This window comes from Populus nigra, chromosome 1 (genome assembly GCF_951802175.1).
Source record: "Populus nigra chromosome 1, ddPopNigr1.1, whole genome shotgun sequence".
Taxonomy (NCBI): Eukaryota; Viridiplantae; Streptophyta; class Magnoliopsida; order Malpighiales; family Salicaceae; genus Populus; species Populus nigra.
The window spans coordinates 21,753,757-21,776,595 of record NC_084852.1 but is presented as its reverse complement, the minus strand read 5'-3'; the positions used below and the strand labels follow the sequence as shown (position 1 = coordinate 21,776,595).

At 35.3% G+C, this 22,839-nt stretch overlaps 3 protein-coding genes and 1 pseudogene across 3 annotated transcripts; 1 reads left to right on the top strand and 3 right to left on the bottom strand.

Moving 5' to 3' along the window:
* Positions 1-330: 330 nt before the first annotated feature.
* LOC133676379 (tRNA-splicing endonuclease subunit Sen2-1-like) lies at positions 331-1,066 on the bottom strand (annotated as a pseudogene).
* Positions 1,067-1,706: 640 nt separating this feature from the next.
* On the top strand, positions 1,707-4,647 carry LOC133676281 (hydroxymethylglutaryl-CoA lyase, mitochondrial-like). Its single transcript, XM_062097972.1, has 6 exons — positions 1,707-1,880; positions 1,990-2,008; positions 2,693-2,872; positions 3,385-3,475; positions 3,864-3,979; positions 4,334-4,647. The coding sequence occupies exons 1-6, from the start codon at positions 1,711-1,713 to the stop codon at positions 4,580-4,582; spliced, it is 825 nt and encodes a 274-aa protein (XP_061953956.1). The 5' UTR covers positions 1,707-1,710; the 3' UTR covers positions 4,583-4,647.
* A 12,558-nt stretch (positions 4,648-17,205) lies between these two features.
* Positions 17,206-19,785, bottom strand: LOC133690860 (10 kDa chaperonin, mitochondrial-like). Its single transcript, XM_062111128.1, has 3 exons — positions 19,534-19,785; positions 18,686-18,825; positions 17,206-17,504 (listed from the first exon to the last, which is right to left on the bottom strand). Exons 1-3 carry the CDS (start codon positions 19,636-19,638, stop codon positions 17,456-17,458), a joined length of 294 nt encoding a protein of 97 aa, XP_061967112.1. The 5' UTR covers positions 19,639-19,785; the 3' UTR covers positions 17,206-17,455.
* Positions 19,786-20,465: 680 nt separating this feature from the next.
* Positions 20,466-22,406, bottom strand: LOC133690848 (uncharacterized). The gene is made up of 5 exons (XM_062111119.1): positions 22,252-22,406; positions 21,722-21,830; positions 21,283-21,323; positions 20,763-20,822; positions 20,466-20,665 (listed from the first exon to the last, which is right to left on the bottom strand). The coding sequence occupies exons 1-5, from the start codon at positions 22,315-22,317 to the stop codon at positions 20,597-20,599; spliced, it is 345 nt and encodes a 114-aa protein (XP_061967103.1). The 5' UTR covers positions 22,318-22,406; the 3' UTR covers positions 20,466-20,596.
* Between the last annotated feature and the right edge of the window lie 433 nt (positions 22,407-22,839).

Genomic DNA, 22,839 nt, shown 5'->3' with positions numbered 1-22,839 from the left:
TAATATTTTGTTTTCATATAAAAATACTTCTTATTAACTTGATCTTCGAAGAGTTCCCCATCAATACCTCAGAGATCTCTAAGGGACATTATGCAAGTATTAATTCAAGAAAAGATTTACAACCCTTAAAAAAATTCATTAAAAGAAAAAGTCAACATAATCTAGAAATGAAGTTCGCAGAACACACTGTAAATATGCACAATATACACAGGAGTCGTCAGGAAAAAAAATTTCAAGAATATTCCTTGTGCTCATCAGAACCAATGCCACTTATAAGCTGAGTGATTCTTCTCTCATAAAGAGAAAAACCATTAGCCTCCCAGGGGCTCCCTATAAAACTTGCACTGCTGGTCTTTTGCTTCCATTTTCGGCAGCTTTCTGATCATTACGGCTTTGTTCCGGACTCCTTGTGATTGTGCGCTCGCTCCCGAATGGAGTATCTAGATCTCTTCACTTCATCCTTTTTATTGATGTTAAGAACTAATAATGTCTTCACAACACTTCCAAAAAGTCTTATTGTGCAATGAAAATCAGATCACGCCCTCAATCTACCATTCACGTAACCATCTCCTTCTGATAAAACCATCACAGCGTAGACAGAGTGCACCAGAGATGAATGGTAGTGATAGGCGACAAAGTGTGCACGTTATTCTGAGATCCTGGCGTCACAACCCAAGTTTTCATCCAAAGACTAGGACAAGCCTTGCAAAAATCAGGAAATTTTTTTCTTTCGCTTTCATGTAATGCAAAAGATATCTAACTCATTTTTTACACATTTATCCTCCTCAACAATCTTGAGGCAATTTAAAACAAGAACACAAAAATAACCCTGCTGAAACCATTGCTTATCCTTCTAGGTTGTAATAATTGTGTGCCAAAACACGCTCCAGTGAGAAGTTCAGTCTTGTCAGCACCGACTTCCAGAAGCACAGCGCATTTAGAGAGCAACCTGCGAGCATTTGATTGAAGAAGAGAAGATCGAATGTGAAACGATCGTTGACATGGGATCTGCAAGAGCTTTTCTTTCCTTTGCATGTTGGCCCCATTTAAATGTACAAACTGACATTTAACAGACTGATCAAACCAAACAGCAAAAGATACCAGCTAGCAAGTCCTTACTAGGAATCTGCTTTTTTCTCTGTAATTCAGGTCTGTTTCTTTCCTTCTCTTTCTTTGGTTTCTTGTTTGGCTTTGTATACACTCTGTTTGGTTTCCAAGAAACTTAAAGAGAAAAGGAATTGAAAACAAAAAGAAATTTGTCAATTTGAGAGAATGTAGGTTTATTTTCCTCACTGAAGAGCTAAAACAGAAGCAATTGTGAAATTCTAAAGGTATCTAGTTCCGTTTTTTAGTTTTTTTCTTAAGAATATAAACAGAGTGAATGTGATTTCTTGCTGAAGAAGTTTGGATTTTCAATTTTTTTGAGGATTGAATTATTTTGGTTTGACAAGTATAATTTGCTTTTTAATTAAAATGTTGTTTACTTAAAGTTTAAACTCGAAGAAAAAATTTTCAACTCTATGCCGGGTAAGTGGGTGCTAAAACATTGTGTCACAGGTGTTGGATTTTCATGGTGATATTCCAGAATTTAACTATATGTAGTTAATAAGTTCTGTTGGCATCAAAGGCTTTCTTTAGTTATTATTAGAGAGTACTGAGCTGTTCTGTGCCTGAATTGCAGCTCCCCCTCCATTTGCATCCATTTTAGCAATGTCGAGTAATTTGGAAGAGCCGCTTGGTTTCGACAAGTTGCCTAGCATGAACACCATTGACCGAATTCAAAGTTTCTCCTCTAGTGCTTGCCGGCCCAGGGTTGATGATATGGGAATGGGATATTGCTGGATTGAGGGAAGGGGTTGCAGCTCATCCAACAGTTGTGAGTAAGTGCAAATGCATGATTAAACTATCCTTGTATTAACAAAGGATCCTGTGGAGGTGGAAGAATGATCAGCTCTTTAATAATTACACAACGTGGGGGTTTGATTATAGAGTTTGGAAGGAAGAAGAGGTAGCTGCAATAACAATTTTTCATGCCCCTAGACAAGGCATTTTCTCAAAATATAAGAGACCTCTTTGACTAGTAGACGCTCATTTTTCCCTCAATTTAATGCTGTAATGATAAAAAGAATACAAGGGTCTGAAGCTTTATCATAATTATGACGTCAAGAACTAAAGGCTAGATTTTTCTCCTTTGGGTTGTACTGGAAATAGAGAAAACTGCATTTTCTGCTCTATTAAGCGACCCTTGCAGTAATTGTTTTTAACACAACTCTATTAAAAATTTCAAATTTGTTTGCAGGGAAGATTATGAGTATACAAGAGAGACACTTCCTTGAAAAAGACACACAAGGGACCTGTCCCAAGGAAACAGGAGGACTATGAGCTTAGGCAGCAACCATGTGGTGTCTGGAAGCATTTGTGTTTCACAGTATATTCCTGATCATCAGTATAGTTACCAATAAGGTGATTCCATAATGGAATCAGAACTGTAATTTTATTTTTCTCTTAAAATTAGATGATTGTGGTCATTATTGTTGTTTAAATACATAAAGTCCCCACGTTCATTTCTTTAGGCTGTTGCATTGGTGTGTTGGTCCACCATTTAAATTTCCAGTGTTTCAGAACTGTGCTACAATTTGTTCAATATGGATGTTTCTGAATCATGTTCTTTTATCTTTGATTGGGAAAGTAGTTCTTGAAAGGTACACTAAAATTTGTGAAGATCGTGGAAGTTGGTCCAAGGGATGGTCTGAAAAATGAGAAAAATATTGTGCCTACAGATGTAAAGGTTGAATTGATTCATAGACTAGTATCTTCTGGGTTGCCAGTTGTTGAGGCCACAAGTTTTGTTTCACCCAAATGGGTACCTCAGGTAATTTGATTAGGTTTTAATTATAACTTCAAGTTTATCTTATTTTGCAAAAAATTTTTGGTGCAATTGAAGCAGATCCAAGTGGTTTTGATCAACCTGTATTATGCTGAAATATTTTTTTACTTAAAAAATATGCCGAATATAAGCAGTGGTAGATGCTGTATAATAAGGAAAATACTTGTGTGAAATGCTGGCATCGATCAGCCTCTTCAAAATGTTTTGATGTTTAAGGAGATGGAAGCTTTACCTTTGCTTTTGTACCAGACTCCAATGGTTCTTGATTGCCTGATTTCATTTATTGTCACCAAGTTGCACATTTTCTTTATCAGTTATTTTGCCTACTTTCCATCGCAAAAATAAACCAAAATAGTAATTGTCTGTTATCTGCAACTTGTGATTATTCAGTTTATAATACTCTTTTTGCAAACATGTATTCGTGTCTGAATGCAAACTTGCCATCATCTCTTGTTCCTGGCATAACCCAGTTCTCAGATAGTCTTAATTTCTTTTAGGGCTCAGATATTCTCTTGATTTCCTTTTCCTTCTGTGATGCTAGTGGAGCTTCTTGTGGAGAATCCCCCTTGCAAATGATATTGCTCCTCTGTGAAAGGAAGCCATGGGTATTTTATTCAACAAATTTTTGGAGTTCTATTGTAATGACCTTTGCATCAGACGAACATTATCTCTTAGAAACATCTATATTCGCATTCATAACAATTTTTTTTTTTGTGTCTATTCTTTTTTATTGTAGCAAATAATTACCTCTCTCTCTCTCTCTCTATATATATATATATATATATATATATATATATATATATATATATATGAATATGAATATTTCTTGCTTTCCAGCTATTCATTGACGTCCTTTTCCTCTTTGTTTTGTTGCCCGCTTATAGTTAGCAGATGCAAGAGATGTGAGGGCTCTAAGTTGCCTGTTCTGACACCTATTTTTGTTTTCTGTCTTCATGTGCATGTCTCTTTGATACAGGGGCTTTTGTTCCCATGCTTGAAGCTGTAATGGCTGTTGTTCCTGTCGAGAAGCTTTCCGTCCACTTCCATGATACTTATGGGCAATCTCTTCCAAATATTTATGTGTCCCTCCAGGTAAGCATTGGGGAACTCAGAACCTTGCCATGGTAGAACTGTATTTAGGGAGGCATACAATTGGACTGCTTGTTATATGCTCTCCTCTCCTCTTTACACTGGACAACTGTACAGTTGTATCTTGATAGAGTAGATAGTCTAATCTGACCAACTAAATATGAGCATATATGTTCGTGGTAGTAATCATCTGACTAAACTGGAAGAGCATATTGGACTGAAGTGCCAATCCCCATCTGTGGAGGATGTGTTCTTTTCTATACTCTCATCCAACACAATTTTTGAAAATTTGTCTTTATTTTTTAATTTCTGTCATCTATCTGATCTGTCAACAATTGTCTTTTATATTATCAACAGGTGGGGATTAGCACAGTGGACTCTTCTATTGCGGGTTTAGGTGGATGTCCATATGCAAAAGGAGCATCAGGCAATGTTGCTACTGAAGATGTTGTCTACATGCTTCATGGACTTGGTGTGATAAACAACGTGGATCTGGTGAAACTCCTCTCTGCTGGGGATTTCATTTGCATGCAATTAGGTTGTCCATCCGGATCAAAGACAGCTGTGGCTTTAAGCCAAGTTACAGCCGATGCCTCTAAGATATAAGACGTTTCAGCTATGCATGTTTATACCAGATAAACTATTCGGCTGTCTTGTGTGTATACTTTCTATACAGAGAAGAATAAAACAAACCCAGAGCTATATATATAAATTCAGTAATTATAATCTGTAGCAAAATATTGAGCACATTCTAATATTTGCTTTCAGAGCAGAAGCTGCCCGTGGCAGCAAATAGAAAGGGGAAGGCTGCTAAGTTGGATAATGAGATAATATCAGCACTATGGTTATGCTTTACATCTGCTTGCCCCTCTTGATTTCTACTTCATGATCTCAGCTCATTTAGGAAAGGAATGTTGCGGGTGAAAGACATAGTGAATGATGAAATACGGCATCCAAATCACCACTATTTGCTCCCCATTTGGAAGTCAAGGTAATTGATTACTTATGAATCTTTTGTTGTGCTGAAAAGATCAATGGTAGATTACCTGTGCCAGGCTCTCACTAGATGATCACCCTGTTTGCTCATTAAAGGAGAGCCAAAAAAAAAAAGAGCAACTGATATCTTCCAAGTCCACGAGGAATGTTAAATATGAGGAATCTCACTGTCTATTCTGCTGCAAGGAAATTGAGACAATTAATCATCTTTTTCATTGGTGTCCTATAACATGGTCTCTTTGGGGTTGTTTCTTGAACTAGTTTGGGTGTGCAGGTTGTCTACACAAAGACCCATATCAAAATCTACAGGAATGGTCCGGTTTGATTAATGGAAATTTTCAGCGACGTGCTATTAACCTCCTCTGTAAAGGTCTGTACTGGTCAATTTGGATAGCGCACAACCGTCTAATCTTCGAATCCAAGGCTCCGGATTGGGATATGATTTTTTATCTCACCTTTCACCGTTTGGTCTTCTTGTTGAAGTCTTTAGTTAGAAATTTCAGCTACACAGGCTCAGATCTTTTTAGAAATCCAGAATGTATTATGAACTGGACTAATTAATTAGGTCCCTCGTCGCTTTGGTCTTCTCTTCTCTTTTATATTCTCATTGTATTTATGTTTCATTCAGTTTCAGGGGTTGTTTAATATATAATTTACTCGTTTACTAAAAAAAAAAAGAGAAGAGGAGACGCGAAGTAAGTAGACATGCCAATAGGCAATAGTCCCGTGCCCACGAGTGGCTGGCAATATATAATGCTCATTGCTCAACTGCAGTAGGGAACTAGGGATTCAGTATTCAGTTTTTCTCTTGTTAATCTTTCCGTTCCAAATGGTGGCTTCATTTTTTTATGCTAGTTGGCTTCCACAGGATTACGTTTTAACCACACAATCACTTCAAGAACTTGCATCTGAATCCATTTTTCCTCTGCTATATTTGGAAATATCCAAGTGAACTAGACAATATCTCGTCCCGCCTGCTTAACTTTGATAACATGATAAGTGTTGAAATCTTCAGTATATAAATATTTTGGAATCTGCAGTATAAATAGATAACAATTGCAGAAATGTTAACAGAGAGAAAGTTGAAGCTTAATGATGATAATAGTTATAAATTAAGACTGTCTATTTAAAGGCTTACAACCAAATTCAAAATGCTATAAATTCTCAACAAACATGAGAGATTATTGGACTACTACTAATAGCAGAATAATAGCAATATTCATAACAGAATCTGTTATGAAGATAAAACCAAATACCAAGTCTAACAACTATCAAATAAAGGCAAATTCTCATAGATTCTAACACTCCTCCTTGAGATTTGCCTTGGATAAACCAAGTTTCATCCTTAGAAATTCCAGCCTTGCTTTAGGAAGTGCTTTAGTCATTATATCAGCAAGTTGTATTTCGGTTGGACAGTAATGAAGCTTTACAAGCAAATTCTTCTCAGCTTCTCTTATGGAGTGAAATTTCACATTGATGTGCTTGGTCCTGCCATGTTGAACCGGATTTTGAGCAATAGCAATGGCAGACTTGTTATCACAATAAAGCTCAGTTGGTGAGCTTTGTCCTTGGCCTAGATCAGCAAGCAATTTGTTCAACCATATTGCTTGATTTGCAGCAGCTGCCAGGGAAATATACTCTGCTTCAGCTGTTGATTGTGCCACCACTTCTTGCTTTTTTGCATTCCAACATATTGCACCTGAACCAATTGAAAAAACATATCCAGAAGTGCTTTTCATATCATCAACACTCCCTGCCCAGTCACTATCTGCATATCCACTTAATTTTACTCCTCCTGACTTTGAGTACAAGATTCCAAGATCAGCTGTCCCTCTAATATACTTCAGGACCCTCTTGGCAACTCCCATGTGAACATTGCTAGGTGAGCTCATGAATCTTGACAGTAAACCAGCTGGGAACATCAAGTCAGGTCTGGTTGCTGTCAAGTATAGTAGGCTACCTACTAAACTTCTATATGCAGAAGGTTCTTCAAGTTGCTCACCATCATTCTTTGAAATCTTCTCATTTTGTGCCAATGGAGTTGCTACTTCTTTGCACGATTCAAGCTTAAATCTCTTGAGTATATCAACAGCATATTTTTTTTGTGAAACAAAGATACCCGAGCTGTATTGATGTATTTCCATTCCAAGAAAGTAGTTCATAATGCCAAGATCAGACATTTCAAAAACATCATGCATTTCTCTTTTGAATTCTGCCAGCAATTTGACATTGCTACCAGTCACTAGCATGTCATCCACATAGAGTGAAATTACTAGTTGCAGACCATCTTCATCTTGTTTCAAATACAAGGTAGCTTCATTTTCACTTCTCTTGAATCCTAGTTGAATCAGATGAGTATCAATTCTGTTGTACCAAGCCCTTGGTGCTTGCTTCAAGCCATAAAGAGCCTTGTGTAGCTTATATACTTTGTGTTCATGGCCAGTAACTATAAAGCCTTCCGGTTGCTGAATATAGATTTCTTCAAGGAGTATCCCATTTAGAAAAGCAGACTTGACATCTAAATGATACACTTTCCATTCCTTTTGACCCGCAAGTGCAAGTAGAAGTCTAATGGTATCATGCCTAGCAACTGTTGCAAAAGTATCACCATAATCCACTCCAGCAATTTGAACAAAGCCTTTAACAACCAGTCTAGCCTTGTGTCTGAAAATTGAACCATCTGGATTGAATTTGGTTCTGAAAACCCACTTCACACCAATTTCCCTTTTGTTCTGAGGAAGTTCTGTCAATTTCTAGGTTCCATTTCTTTCAATGGAATCAATTTCTGACTTCATAGCATCAATCCAAGCTGGAAATCTTGCAGCTTCAGTGTAGCTTGTAGGCTCAGCATGTACCAGATTACATCTCTCATATACATCAGACAAAGGTCTCACCTTTAGTATTGCTGTATCTGAAGTTCCTTCAATGTCTGGTTGATCTCCAGTTCCTTCTACTGCTGGTTCAAGAGCAGATGTGGTTGTGCAATCAACTTCCTTTAAGCCCCACTTCCAGTAAGAATTTTCATCAAAATGAACGTCTCTGCTAATCTGGACTTTAGCTGCACTCAGATTATATATTCTGTAACCTTTAGATTCTGTTGCATATCCCACAAAAATTCCTTTTTCAGCTTTTTTATCAAGTTTCCCTCTTCTGGCAGATGGCACATGAAAATAGCACAATGATCCAAACACTTTGAGATGTTTGACAGTAGGCTTAACACCAGACCATGCCTCCAATGGTGTTCTGTCTTGAACAGACTTTGTTGGTAGTCTGTTAAGCAAGTAAACTGACGTGTTTACAGCTTCAGCCCATAGAAACTTTGGTAGCTTCTTTTCAAACAGAATGCACCTTGTCATCTCCATCACAGTCCTGTTCTTCCTCTCTGAAACTCCATTCTGTTGTGGTGAGTATGGAACTGTCAGCTGATGCACAATTCCAGCTTCTTGACAGAAAACACTGAACTCTTTTGAAGTATACTCTCCTCCATTATCAGTTCTGAGCTTCTTAATTTTCTGACCACATTGAGTTTCCACCATTTTCTTGAAGTTGCTGAACATAGAAAGTGCTTGTGACTTGGTTTTCAGAAAATAAACCCAAGTCATTCTGCTGAAATCATCAATAAAAAGAATAAAATACAGATTATTGCTTAATGAAGCTGTGCTCATTGGTCCACAGATGTCTGAATGGACTAATTCTAGCTTGTGAGTGGCTCCTTTTGATATACTTTGAGGAAATGGTTGTCGATGTTGCTTCCCAAGTTCACAGCTATCACAAGTTTGGTCACTAACATGGATTTCAGGCATATCATCTACCATACCAGCATCATGCATAAGCTTTAAAGACTTGAAGTTGAAATGACCATATCTTTTGTGCCACATAATACTCTCATCAACCTTAGCATAAAAGACATGCCCTTCAACTGCATCAAGCTTCAAATAGAAGCTATTACCATCCATTTTGAGTTTTGCTATCTCTAATCCATGTGTATCAGTGATAAAACAAAACCTTTCTTTAAAGGAGACTGCATAACCATTCCTTAGCATTTGTGCAACACTAAGCAGATTTTGATCTAGTTCAGGAATGTAAAGAACATTATTGATAATCTTTGTACCTCTTTTGGTGCTGACAGCAATCGTTCCTCTTCCTTGAGCCTGCACAACATCACCATTTCCCAGCTTGACTTTTGGTTGAATTGATTTATCAATGGAAGAAAAAATTGCGAGATGTTTGGTCATGTGACTAGTGCAGCCACTGTCAATGAGCCAAATATTCTGTTCATGAGAACTAATAACTTGTGATGCCATAAACAAGTGCTCAGTGTCCTCTTTTTCTTCTTCTGAAACATTTGCTTGCTGGTGAATATGCTGTTGAGATTGTTTCTTCTTTGCTCTGCAATATTTCTCACTGTGACCGAGATTATTGCAGAATGTGCATTTGAAAGAAGGTTTGTCTTTATACCAACAATCCTTCTCAGCATGGTTGGTTCTCTTGCAATGAGAGCAAGGTGAGTAATTTTGTTTTCTTGAAGACATTTCAGTTTTTCCCTTGGTAAACTTGAAAGGCTTCTTTCGTTGCAAGTTTCTAGAACCCCTTTCCTTGGTGTTTGCTTGGAAAGCTCCTTCAATAGCCTCTTCATCTCTCATTTGGACTCTTTGCTCTTGTACATGAAGTTTGCTGGTTAATTCTGCAATAGTGAGATTGTTCAGATCACAAGACTCTTTTATTGCAGAAATTTTGGCTTCAAACTTCTGTGGTACTGAAACCATGATTTTCTCTACCACCTTATGGTCTGTAAAAGCCTTGCCAAGAAGCCTCATTTGGTTTACAACATCCATTAATCTGCCAGAATAATCTTTGACAGATTCATTATCTTTCATTTTCATCAACTCAAACTCCCTTTTCAATGCAAGAAGTCTAACAGTTTTAACTCTGCTACTACCCTCAAATTCACCTTGAAGCTTGTCCCATACCTGTTTTGGTGTTTCCAAGTCCATAATTTTGGTAAAGATATGATCTGCAAGACCAGAATGTAGGCAGGTGATGGCTTTGTCCTTCTTGAGTTTTTCTTCTTCATGTGCCTTCATCTGAGCAATTGTGGGGTTTGCTGTCAATGGTGGTGGATCGGAATCAGACACTACAACATTCCACAAGCCTTGAGATCTTAGATAAAATCTCATCTTGACAGCCCAAATGTGATAGTGTTCACCACTGAACACTGGAATTGCAGATGCAGAGTTGCTTGAAGTAGACATAGAATCAATAGACAAAGTAAATCACTAGTGTTTACACTCACCCTCTCTGTGTTTAGCACTCAACCTTACCGTGTTTAGCACTCAAAAAACTTGCCCGACAGCCCGTAGGATATAAGCTCTGATACCACTGTTGAAATCTTCAGTATATAAATATTTTGGAATCTGCAGTATAAATAGATAACAATTGCAGAAATGTTAACAGAGAGAAAGTTGAAGCTTAATGATGATAATAGTTATAAATTAAGACTGCCTATTTAAAGGCTTACAACCAAATTCAAAATGCTATAAATTCTCAACAAACATGAGAGATTATTGGACTACTACTAATAGCAGAATAATAGCAAAATTCATAACAGAATCTGTTATGAAGATAAAACCAAATACCAAGTCTAACAACTATCAAATAAAGGCAAATTCTCATAGATTCTAACAATAAGAACACAGGAATAGAAAATTAGCACTGTAAACATTTCCGTTGATGCTTACAATATTTAGGGACTGTTTTAGATTTTTGTAGCCATTGCGATTTAAAGTATTTTTCGTTTAGAAATACATTAAAATAATTTAAAAACATAAAAAAATTAAAATTTAAGAAAAACAGTTTGCAACGCGTTTCCAAACAAATCCTAATTAGTAGTTGATGCAATAGCAATTACCCATCAGACTAGTGGAGTCCTCTCTTTTCGCTTATGTAAAACGAATGAATGTTGTCTGGCTACTATATGCCTAGTTATCATCTTGAGCTTCTGCTTCCATGCCAATGATCGCGTTTACAACAACACTTACACACCATGTTGCTCATCTCTTCTTTTTGTGTGATGAAATATCACCTGGGATTCATTTTCCTTTACTTGTTGAGAGTTGCATGGGCCAAGAATAAGGCGCATGGGCTACAAGGTGTGAAAGTTTGTGGAAGTAGTTGAGACCCCAATGATGGTAGAGCACCATGACCTTGACCAGCAAGAAAAAGCTAAACAAAAAGCAAATAAATAAAGGGAGCAATCACTCTAATTGCTTGCCCAGTACCAACATATAATTCTCTGCCTCAATGATGCCTATTACACTCACAGCCACACTGTCTGATCGTGCCATTCTTTTCTGCTCCTAAGTCAGTCAAAACCATTCAGCCCACTCAATACAGTGTTCACATTGCTCACAGCTTCAACTTTGTAGAGTGGTGGGTGGCATGGGTGCATATTGTAATGCAACTGATCATAATGTATACGATGCTTCTTTTTATTGTGCGCATACACTGCATGGCTTGCCTAATATTCCCCAAAACTTACCGCCTAGCTAATTAATTAGTTTAAGTAAATGCTAGCTTGCAAGAAAGAAAAGATCAGGAGCCGATCGAGTTCAATCATGGATTATGACTGATTGAGGCATTGAAACACGAGTAAGGTGTAAGCACTAATTAAGATTTAGATCTCAAGCTGGTCTTGATAAAGATACGCACGGCGGTCTCCTTTTTATTCATTGCAATTCATAACAGAGCAGCATTAGAGGGACATTTCGATGACTTGGTGTTCGAGCAGAAGAGGACATTCCTTTCCTTTTGCACAGGTGTGGCTGTTACAGATCTGCATGGACATTCAAATTACTGCACGGTACTCTAAAGTATCAAGGCAGTAAGGTGATTCTTGGCCCAGATAACAATTCGATCAATCCTTCTTCTTCTTATCTTTTTCGTTTTTTTTTAATGGGTATTTAAATCAGTTTATGCAATTTTATAAGATCTTAAAATTAACAACCATATAAGTATTTAGTAGATTTAAAATTTGTAATACTAAAATTGATGATTTTTAAATATAAATTCAAATTTAATCAGTTAAGTTACACTTTTTAAAATTATAATTAGATAGATCTGCCTGGGCATTGGTCTTTTTTCTCATCTTTATATATTCGTTGGACTGAACCCTGATTGTAACAAGGCAACTTGCCTCGTAAATGGGTTTTTACATTTATTAATCAAATTCTCACTGTCGTTAAAAAAAAATATATCCTTTTCTCATTATTACTTATCAATAAACTATAAGAATAATTGTTTATACTATAGCAACAAGGATTTTACATGATTAATTCGTTATTAATAATTAGGATAGCAAAATTCTGTCAACAAAACAAAAAAAGGAAGCCAAAATAATATTAACAGAAACAAAAAAAAAAAGCGCATAAGCTGTAGCAAACACTGTGCACATAGACACGAGAAACTTTTCATTGCAACACGTAAATTATGATTTTGTCATTTGAAGAAAATTTGGGGTGAATATTGTAAGCATCAACGGAAATGTATTTAATTTTTGAAGAATTGTTTTTAATTTTATAAAAATAAGCTTTATTTTATTAAAAAATCATTATTTTGAAATAATATTTATAACATGTTCGGCCTTGCATAATATTTTTTTTGTATTAAATTTAATTCACTTAGTTTCATCTATGTTTCTCTTTTTGTTATCTTTTATTGATTTTAATAAACAAATTTAGTATACATAAATAGGTAGATATCTCATTTTGCGAAATCAAATATCTTGATCTACAATCATCTCTCAATCTTTTCAGTTTCTCTTTTAGTTATTGTTAATAGCTTTGTTTTGTTTATTTACATAAATGCTTATCAATTTATTTGATTCGATGTCTGGATAGACTTTTCAATTTACACTTTGAATTTTTTTACATAATGAAACATATCGAAATAGCATGTATATTAGGGATTTCTTTTTTTAAAAAAAAAATCTACAACTTGTGGCGGAACATGAGTCAAATAGTTAGTTATAGTGTACTAAAAGAGCTAGATGGTGCTTTTACTATGTACCACCTCAAAAATACTATTCATTTCAATAATGTTTTTTTCTTTTGGTTTTTTTCTAAATCTATATTTCTTTTCCTAATTTTATATTTCAATATTTAGTTTACTAAATATTTGGCTTCATCATTTATTGTGGTTTACTTTAAAGTGGTTAGCTCGGTTTCATAACATATATCATAGATTTGGCGAGTTAACTTGATTGACTCAAGTTTTTTTTTTGTCTTTTTTAATTGATTTTTTTTCAATTTCATCCTTCAACATTAGGTTGATTGAGAATTAAATTTTTATGATTTATTTAGGTTTGTTTTCTATAAGATTATCCTGGTCTCGTAACTCGAGTTGCAAGTTTGGTAGAATAACCCCGTTGACTCAAGTTTTTTTGTTTTTTTTTAATTGATAGTTTTTTCAATCTCATTCTTCAGCATATAGTTGATTATGAATTAGGTTTAATGATTTGCTTTGATTTACTTTTTATGAGAATATCCAAGTCTTATGACTCGAGTTACGTGTTTTGCGAATTACCCGAGATAGAATCAAGTTGTTTTATTATGTCCTGTTTTTATATTGAGTTTTTTAAAAAAATTCAACCTCCAACAATGGATTTATTAAAAAATAGGCTTCATAATTTATTTTGATTTGCTTTTTATGAGATTATCTCAGTCTTATGACCCTGATCATAGGTTTGACAAGTTAACTTGAGTTTACTCAAGTTATTTTTTTGTTTACTTTTTATGATGTTATCCTGATCTCATGATCCAGATCAAGAATTTGACAGATTAACTTAGGTCAAATTGTTTTGTTATTTTTTAATTATTATTTTTTTTAATTTTATTATTCAACATTGGGTTGGTTGAGAATTAATCTTCATAATTTGTTTTGATTTGCTTTATATAGAGTTATTATGGTCTCATGATCCAGATCGAGGGTTTAACAAGTTAACTCGGGTTGACCCAGATCAATTCAATATCTTGCAGAAAAATTCATGACATATGTTAAAAAAAAATATACAAATATGGTGAAAGAAAGGAGGGTAGTCTTCAGATTACATTTTCAGTAATATAAAAGTTATGTGAGGAGTTGCTAACATCAATTATCCATGACTTTCATGTATTAGCTTTTCTATAATGTGATTATGTAAAGTGAACGAAGACAACATCATTCTCTAGGAAAAAAGATCACGCCATGTGTAAACTCTCCCCCTACCTTCGTGGCCCACCGGTCAGCTCCTACCAGTTTGACCATTTTGAATTTTGTTAGATTTCCTTTGGAACGATCGATTGATTAGATCTTTCATTAAGCCCCCCCATTTTTATTTTTATTTTTATTTTTATTAAAAAAAAACATTTCAAGGGAATGATCAAAGCCCACGTATATTATGATAAAACAAGCAACAACCTCTGTCTTCCTTTTCTTTTTTTTTCTTTTTTTTTGTGTTTTGGTTTTCTAATGTTAACATGTGCTTCTCCAGTACTGACCAGTCAGTACACCTGAACCCAACTAGAAAAACTTACAAACACTTTCACACGAGCACACAGCAAACAAGCTAGCTTCTCGCAAAAGTCACCCCTGGAATATTGCAGCACACCAAACCTAAAATACATTAGGGAAAGATTAATTTGTATAAAAAATCACCTGACATGAGAATATTAATTAATATTAGGTCGAGACACCCACTCCTTTTTCTGTCCCTCTCTTCTCTTTTGTTGTAGATATATGCAACATATCTAAAATCTGCCAGCATAAACTGCAACTCTCTCTCTCTCTCTGGTCCGTGTATGAGAGTTTCTCAAGGAAAACATGGGCTCTGAAAATCTGTATCCAAACACTCTCTTCGCCATATTTATCGTTTCCTTTGAGGCATCGAGCCCTATGCATTTTGACTCCTACCTCACATTGACTAGCCTCATTTTCACAAGCTCAAACTCCTAAGAAACCCACCAGAAAAACGCACTGAAACAAAAGTCTCCCATTACAAACCACACCCAGCTTTCTCGTACTTTTCTCTTGAGATTCCTTTTAAAGGGCCTTTAAAATCAGATCCAAGAAGGAAATTCCTTTCTCTTTCCCCTTTTTTTTATAGGGTTTTGGGCCAAGAATTCTATGCATGGTCTGAGATATATATAGGTATAGAACGAGGCAGCTGATGGGTTTGAGAAAAGAGTTGGCTTGCTTAGCAGTCATATTTTTTATACTTCTGCTGTTAGAGACTTCATCTCTTCCTGATAGGTCAGCCAGATATGGAAGCTCCAAAAATACTGGGTCGTCTACATCTCAGTTAATGGGTCCTGTTAAATCCCATGGTGGTGGCCTAAGAGGAGACAAAGATGAAGGAGGTGATGCAACTTTGGGTGATGAAAAGAGGAAAATCTTTACAGGTCCCAATCCTTTGCACAATAGGTGAATATCTAGAGAAAGCTTGTTTTATCTTCGTATATGTATGATTTATGAAGCCATGTCATTTTCTATTTTTTAAAGCTTTTTTCGTTTGTTAATTATTATATTAAGAAGTTGTTCGGTGCAGAAGTTGAATTATTATTTTGTTATTTTTTTACTTTATTTTTAATAATAATTTTCTTTATATATATATTTTTAAATAAAAAAACACTTCTCTGAATTGTATAGTCTCAGTTAAAATGCATATAGATCGAAGTTTTTTATATATTTGACATATAAATAGAAAGAAATTAAATATATCCATGAACAAAGTACCATTATTACTGCTGCCATTAATGGAGTTGTTACAAGGACTACCAGACAAAATTTATTTCGGTTCAGTGTTTCCCTCTCGGTTGTTGTGAATTGATTAGTCATAGCCACAGCAACGTTGTCGAAGCAGTCGTTCCCAGAAATTGATAATTATAATAGTGAATAAAAATCCTCATGCATGTTAGGGTAATATCTTAAAAATAAATGCTTAAATATATAGATAAAAATGCGTATATGCTACATGTGGAAGATGCCAATTATCTTCTTTCATTGATAGCAGTACACTCTTCTTCTACACAGCGTATAAGAGAGCTAGACTTCTGCATGAATCATGTTGGTTTCCGACTGCGTGTAGCGTGAAATAAGAATAGTTTCTTTTTTCTTTAAGAATATCTGTTTAATTATTCATCCATAAGATAGACCAGAGTAAATTAGCTGTTGATTGTCTATGAAATCAAGAGTATTATTTATTTATTTATATGATCCGTCGCCAAAAAGCATTGTTTTATCCGAAGAGATGGTTGAGCTCTTCCATTTTCTTGATCCCATAGTCTTTGAGGCTTATCCCAGAAAACTTCGTGAAACTCTGTGAAGCTAGTGGGGGTGTGTGTTTACGTGCGCGATGAGATGCTGCATTTACAATACGCAAAACAAGCTCATACATATGGGCCGAAAACCCATAAGCAACTTAAGCCTACATTTTGGATCACGTGCTCGTCGAAGTGGACAAGATCATGAGAACAAAGGGGAGAACGGCAAATATCGAGTGCCTATCATTATATGATTGTGCTTTTTCTCACCTCATCTGCATCGCGTTGGTGACCATGAAGTTCCGAAGGAGAAGGCACAAATACCTTCACAAATTGATCGTTTCACCTGTAATTCTGCTCTAAGTAGATTCCTAACCTTTTAAAACTCACACAATCAATTGCAAAACTAGAGGTTTAGTTCTAATCCAAGTGTCCGCTAACAACATAAATCAGCCGACTCTGAAGCATGGATGAACCAAGCTGACCACCTCCATGGTTGCTCCCAATCTGTGTTCTTTCCTTGTCCATCTTTTGCAATGTTAAGCAAACTTGATCCTTGTCATGCTTGCATCAAAGTAGGATGTTTCTAGCCTGCTAAAATACCTTGTGCGATGAAATCATATACAGTTTTAAGGGTTTGTCAAGAAAATGGATAGGGACGAGGAAGGCCAGAGTAATATGGAAGGATGAAAAGAAAGGAAATCCATCCATCTCGTTGTTTGGATAACAAATGAGTTGTTAGGCTAACAAACAAAGAAAGGATAAAAATCAATCCGCCGATGGGCTAACCATGCGGAAAGATGTTCCTTAAATCTTCATCCTTCTCACCAAACAAATGGAATTAAGGAAATACCAATCCTTACTTCTCATTCCTCCCCCCTCCTTCTATACCTCTTGACAAACACCCTAAATATCCATCGGCAATGATAAGCAAAGGTGTAATACACAATGACTTATTGATGATAAATATGAAGATTCCTTAAATGGGGGAGTAACAAAAGCTCGCCCTTTCCATCCTGGGCAGCAAAATAATATCCAACCTGGTTCCCTCAAGGATACTAAAAACATTCAAGTTCGATACAAGCTTTAACTAAGCATGATAGGAACCAACGATAACCAAAATCTAAGAAACACAAACAAACAGTAACTGAATTAGTTTCAACTCTTTAATGTGATGGAACATTATGAATTAATCATGAAGAGTTCCCATTATATCTTCATCTCGATACAGAAAATACCTGAAACAGTGCATAAAGCCACAAGGAAACATCATTAGGTAATTATTTGTGTCAATGAATCGTCTAATGAAAAGGAAATAAATGCATTTTTGTCACACACTGAGGTCACTAAATATGCTTTGGCAGCAAGAAAGCAGTTGTCTTTCTGAGTTGCTGTGGAACTTGTTAATTTTGCATTACAAAGAAAAGAAAATAGAAAAAAATTGCGCTTATGCCAGCATTTACACCAAAATCCCATTTCTCCAATATAGATCTTATTTCCCCCGGATAAAATGTCTTCTTCCAAGTCAAGATTCATCCAATGATTTTAAATATGCAATAAAATGCAGGCAATCCAAATGAAAACAAGATAACTAAGTTCCCTAGAATCGCCACCCTGATCTCATTCACATCACAGTGCCATTTTATGGCATTCAGGTTTAAGAGTTTAGTGCAACAGAAAACATTTTGCATATCGACCCACCATAGATGAATACACATTTAATTGTAAATGTTGGTGTTTAGCAACAATGGGGGATACATAAAAGCAGGTAGAACTTCACCATCACACTGTTTCATTCTGTATGATTAATTCTAAAAAAATAAAATAAAAGTGTGATGGGAGGGTTCATTCACACTGAAAATAAGTTGTTTTAAATGAAGTCAAATGTTCATTTCAAATGTGTATCATTATGTTCCATTATAGAATATTCCTTGAAATATATAAACATGCATTTCAAGTCATTAAAAATTCTAAAGTCAGCAAAACAAATTCAAAATCATGTAGGATGAGCTACCATGCATTGAAGAATTCTGAATCCTATTTAACCATGTTAACTACACTAAAATAGTAACTTGATCACTCCAGTGACTTTATAAGACTCTTTACTTGCCACGGCCTACCAAAATCTTAAAGCTATATGGATCTATGAGTCAGACAGTTGCTAGCTTAAAGCTACATGGTTTGATAGAGCATTATAAGTCAACTCAAACTTGATATAATGAGATCTGTCCAAATTACAGCATCCAGTTAAAAGGGCCACGGAATAGCTAAAGACAGATGATCAAGTGTTCTTTATACCATCAAGTAGACAAACTAAAAAAGCTAGCACACAAATGCCACCACTCATATGCATTTTACATGACATCTACCAGAAACTCGAACCTCAAAGAAGAACTAATTTCGAGAAGCAGTAACTCACTCTTTTTCACCAAGTTTCACTTCAGTGCCTCCGTATTCAGGCAAAAGGACAGTTTCTCCCTCCTTCAAAGTAACAGGAATAAGCTTGCCATCTTTATCACGAGCACCAGGACCCACGGCAACAACTTTTCCAGAGTTCAGCTGGAATTGTGAAGCATAAAAAAAAATTAATGAGAGGAAAGAACAATCAGTAATCACCCCATGTATCCAACAATAAAACGAATGAATAAATGTACATTTACATCACAGCACAACAGAAAAACATTTAATCTTCAATTTATTGGACAGCATAATTATGAAAACTGGCAAGAAACAAATACAAATAAGTTTAGCATGTAACCTATCAAGGTGAATGATTACCAGGGAAAAGGAACAAAAACTAACACTGGTCGTGAGAACTTGAATGTTAAGCATTTCATTCCAATTTCTCTTTCACGGATATTAAAACTAAGAACTTCCCAATCGCAACAAACCCTTTAAAATTCGAGCTATGCCACTTAGCTGTTACTGATAGCAATTAAACTGAATCTTGAATATCGTATTATTGTATGAAACAATTCCAGATTCGAGCGATAGAAGTGGATTTTGAAATTCAAAATGCAATTGAAACCAACTCTTTTAACAAAGATAAATCTTGGGCTTAATTTTAGTTTGGTTATGATTAGCCAAGTAAATAATGAATCTATAATAAAAGAACACCACACACAAGCCAAAAACCCAGCCCCAATTTACCGAGTAGCGTATCAGTCTAACTTTATGCTACAGTTTCAATGATGCAGGAGAAACTCAAAGGAACAACGAAACGAAAGGAGAAAAAAGAGAGGAGAGGAGTGAAGAGAAAGGGACGACCTTGGAGGTTTTCTCAGGAAGAAGAATACCGGAGTTGGTTTTGGAAGGAGGGATTATTTTCTCCACCAATATGCGATTGAATGTCGGAATCAAGCGCTTTGCCATCTTCACACACGGTAACTGAGACTAGAGAGAGAGAGAGAGAGAGAGAGTGATTGCAGAAGAAGAGTACTGGACACTTCTACTGGGCTCCTTAGGTACCAGTAGGGTTTAAGGTTGGAGTTTATTATTGTCAAATTCCAAAACTGCCCACCTTGTCTATCCCTTCCTTGTTAGTTAGTTATTACCCAATATAAATTAATAAACAGACGCACCGAGGGCACGAGTCCATAGGATTCTAAACTCCTACGTCTGCATTTTACCCGTTTGTTTTTGCAGATTGAAAGTGTTTTTGTTTTTGTTTTTATTTTTTTGTATTTTTTAGATTATTTTAATAAATTAATATTAAAAATAAATTTTAAAAAATAAAACAAATATTATTATGAAAAATATTGATACATTTTTTAAAAAAATACTTTAAAAAAACAACCATCACACTATATATTCATGAATGCAACCCATTAGCACGGGAGAAAAGTGTTTTCGCGAGGGGGAAAAAAAATTCTTGTAAATGCATTTATTATTACAACAGACTCAATCTTTATACGCAAAACGCTAGCCCGAGACATAGTAACCATTAAAAAGAAACCCTGCCTCGACCAATCCGAAACTCGAAATGTTCTCAGGATGAGCTGAGTTGCAATTTGATTGTGCCATTACCCCGCTACCTAGCCAAAAACCATTGATCAATTTTGCCGTGTTATAACTGAGAAATACCGCAAGCGCTCAAAACTTCAAAACTCCCACAAGATTATCATCATAAATCAGCTTTGAGTTGCAACAGATGCTAAAATCCACTGAGTGGGAAAGAAATGAAATAGGAAACCACTACATTAACAAAACAACGATGCCATGCAGCTTAGTTCTAAATAAATTAAGATCAAGTTAATTCCACTTCTTCAAAACAAAAACAGGTCACAAATCAACAAACAATATTTGAACAAGTACAGAGCCAGCAAAAAAACTATTGTCCGGAGCTTTTTGATAAGTTTATAAAGCTGCAGGCAGCATCCAAACTCAGTTCTTCATATACCTGGATATAAGGAAAAAATTTGAATTTTCAGATATCAATAATAGAAAATGGGATCTTAAACATGAAATGTATATGATTCTCAAATAATGAGGCATACAAGTTTCCGGTGAATTTCTTGGAAAGCCTTGCAAAATCTCTGGGCTTCTGCTGCACCCGCCTGCATATCCACAAGAGCACAACAAATTCATTTATCCCTATCACTAGGAAATGAAAAGTCTACTATTCTGCTTCGTTCGGGTGGGGGCAACAGAACTTGTCTGCATGATGTGTGATGGCCAACGGATATAAATCAGCTTAACTTTTTTGGCACAACATTCAATGAGAAACAACCCATCCGCAAATAGATTATTGATGCTGGGTGACAGAAACTAGAAACAGGAGGTGTGATAGAGGCATCTCTACAAAAAATTCAAGAACTGACTCACAAGTGATCACAACAAATAAAATCACTCGATGTTATTTTTTTCTTGCAACAAAATGGCCAATATGCTTCCTGTTGTTGTTGAACAAAGAAATTTCATAATGTACTAGACACCTTGAATATGTTAATGTACCCATAAATAGGCTTATAATTAATTTAAAGCTAGTAAATACTATGACAATCGACAAAAGCATACCTTCTTCTCAACTGCCAACTTTAGCTTCTCCCAGAATGCATCTATTTAAAGAAATACACAAGAAAACAGTAAACAGATGTAGGTAAACTTCAACAGTGACTAAAATTGTGATGAATCTTAGTTGCCAATCCAATAAATTTTCCAAGATTTCATGATTCTTAACATAACATAACATAACATAAGCAATTTCATCATAACATGACCTGAAAGGAAGACTTTTTCCAAAATGACTGACAAGTACAACACACATCAACAGAAAATTTGGTGACTTGTTAGAAAGTTTATTAAGTGGCTCAAGATTATCAGGCCAAAGCTGCCCGAAAGAATTTTCATCAAAATTCATGGATTCATAATGGGAAAATACATCTCAATATCCTCAATTATCTAGTAAAGAGAGAAGCAGGTAAGCAAGCAGAGTGGACTTTATAAGAGAGCATACCCTGTACATCAATAAGTTGATTGTTGGATTCCTTTTTACCTTCCTCCTCCTGAAATACCGGTTCCGGAAATGACCGAGAAGTTGATTGCCTTGACGTGTCCGTCTCAATCTGAAATAGAGAAAAGGTTATAGAAAAACCATGAGGGTCAGTTACAGATACAAACAACAAGAGCAGAACATCAAGCACGTTTAAAGAATCACAAAAACATGCAGCTTGTTCCATTCTAATTAGAATATAAGGGTTTCCAGCATAAGAAGCTTAAAAAATTATGTAATCAAAACCCTCACTCGAGAATCTCATGCTGAACTCTACTACCATCCCGAAATATTATGGTATTATGATTTGAACCCATTTTCAACCTTGAAACACTGATTAAATTAAAAGCAAGAAGAAAGATACAAACAGAGTGAAATTTAATAAACCCTAGTTCCTTTTTGAAGAATAGACAGACAGCAATACATGTGTTGTTTAGTAATTGAAACCAGAGTAATCAAGATTCGACTGAGACAGAGAAAGAATAAATATTTACATGGTAATTTCGAGGACGGACAACGGGGAAGAGATCAAGAAGGCGTCCAAATTCTTGATCATCCATTCTCCTCCTTGCTTTCCTCCTCCTACTTTGTAACTCTGAATTGAAAATAAATATATATCTAGTAAAATGCTTGACAATTTTTTCTTCTTAAAGTCTTTATTTATGACTTATGTGACGGAATTGCCCTTTTCTCCAATACTGGAATTAAATACAAAATCCTTATATTTTACTAGGATATTTAGATGGTCTGAATAGCATAGAAAATAATTAAGTAATTCTTTGATTAATCTTCACCATATTTAATTTAATAATTTCTTATTCTAGAAATAACTTATTTTGTTCCAAAAGATTTAATAATAAGAAATAACTTATTTTCTTATTAAATAATTATTATCATATTTTATCATTTTACCGCCTCTCTTTTTTCCAAAAGATTAAAAAAAAACATGAAATTGATAAAGGACTAAGTTATGGGTTGATTTAATAATATAGGATGAATTAATAATTTTTTAAACCATAAGAAATAATTAATTAATTACGTCAAAATATAGACTATATTATAATTAACTCCCAATACTTTTT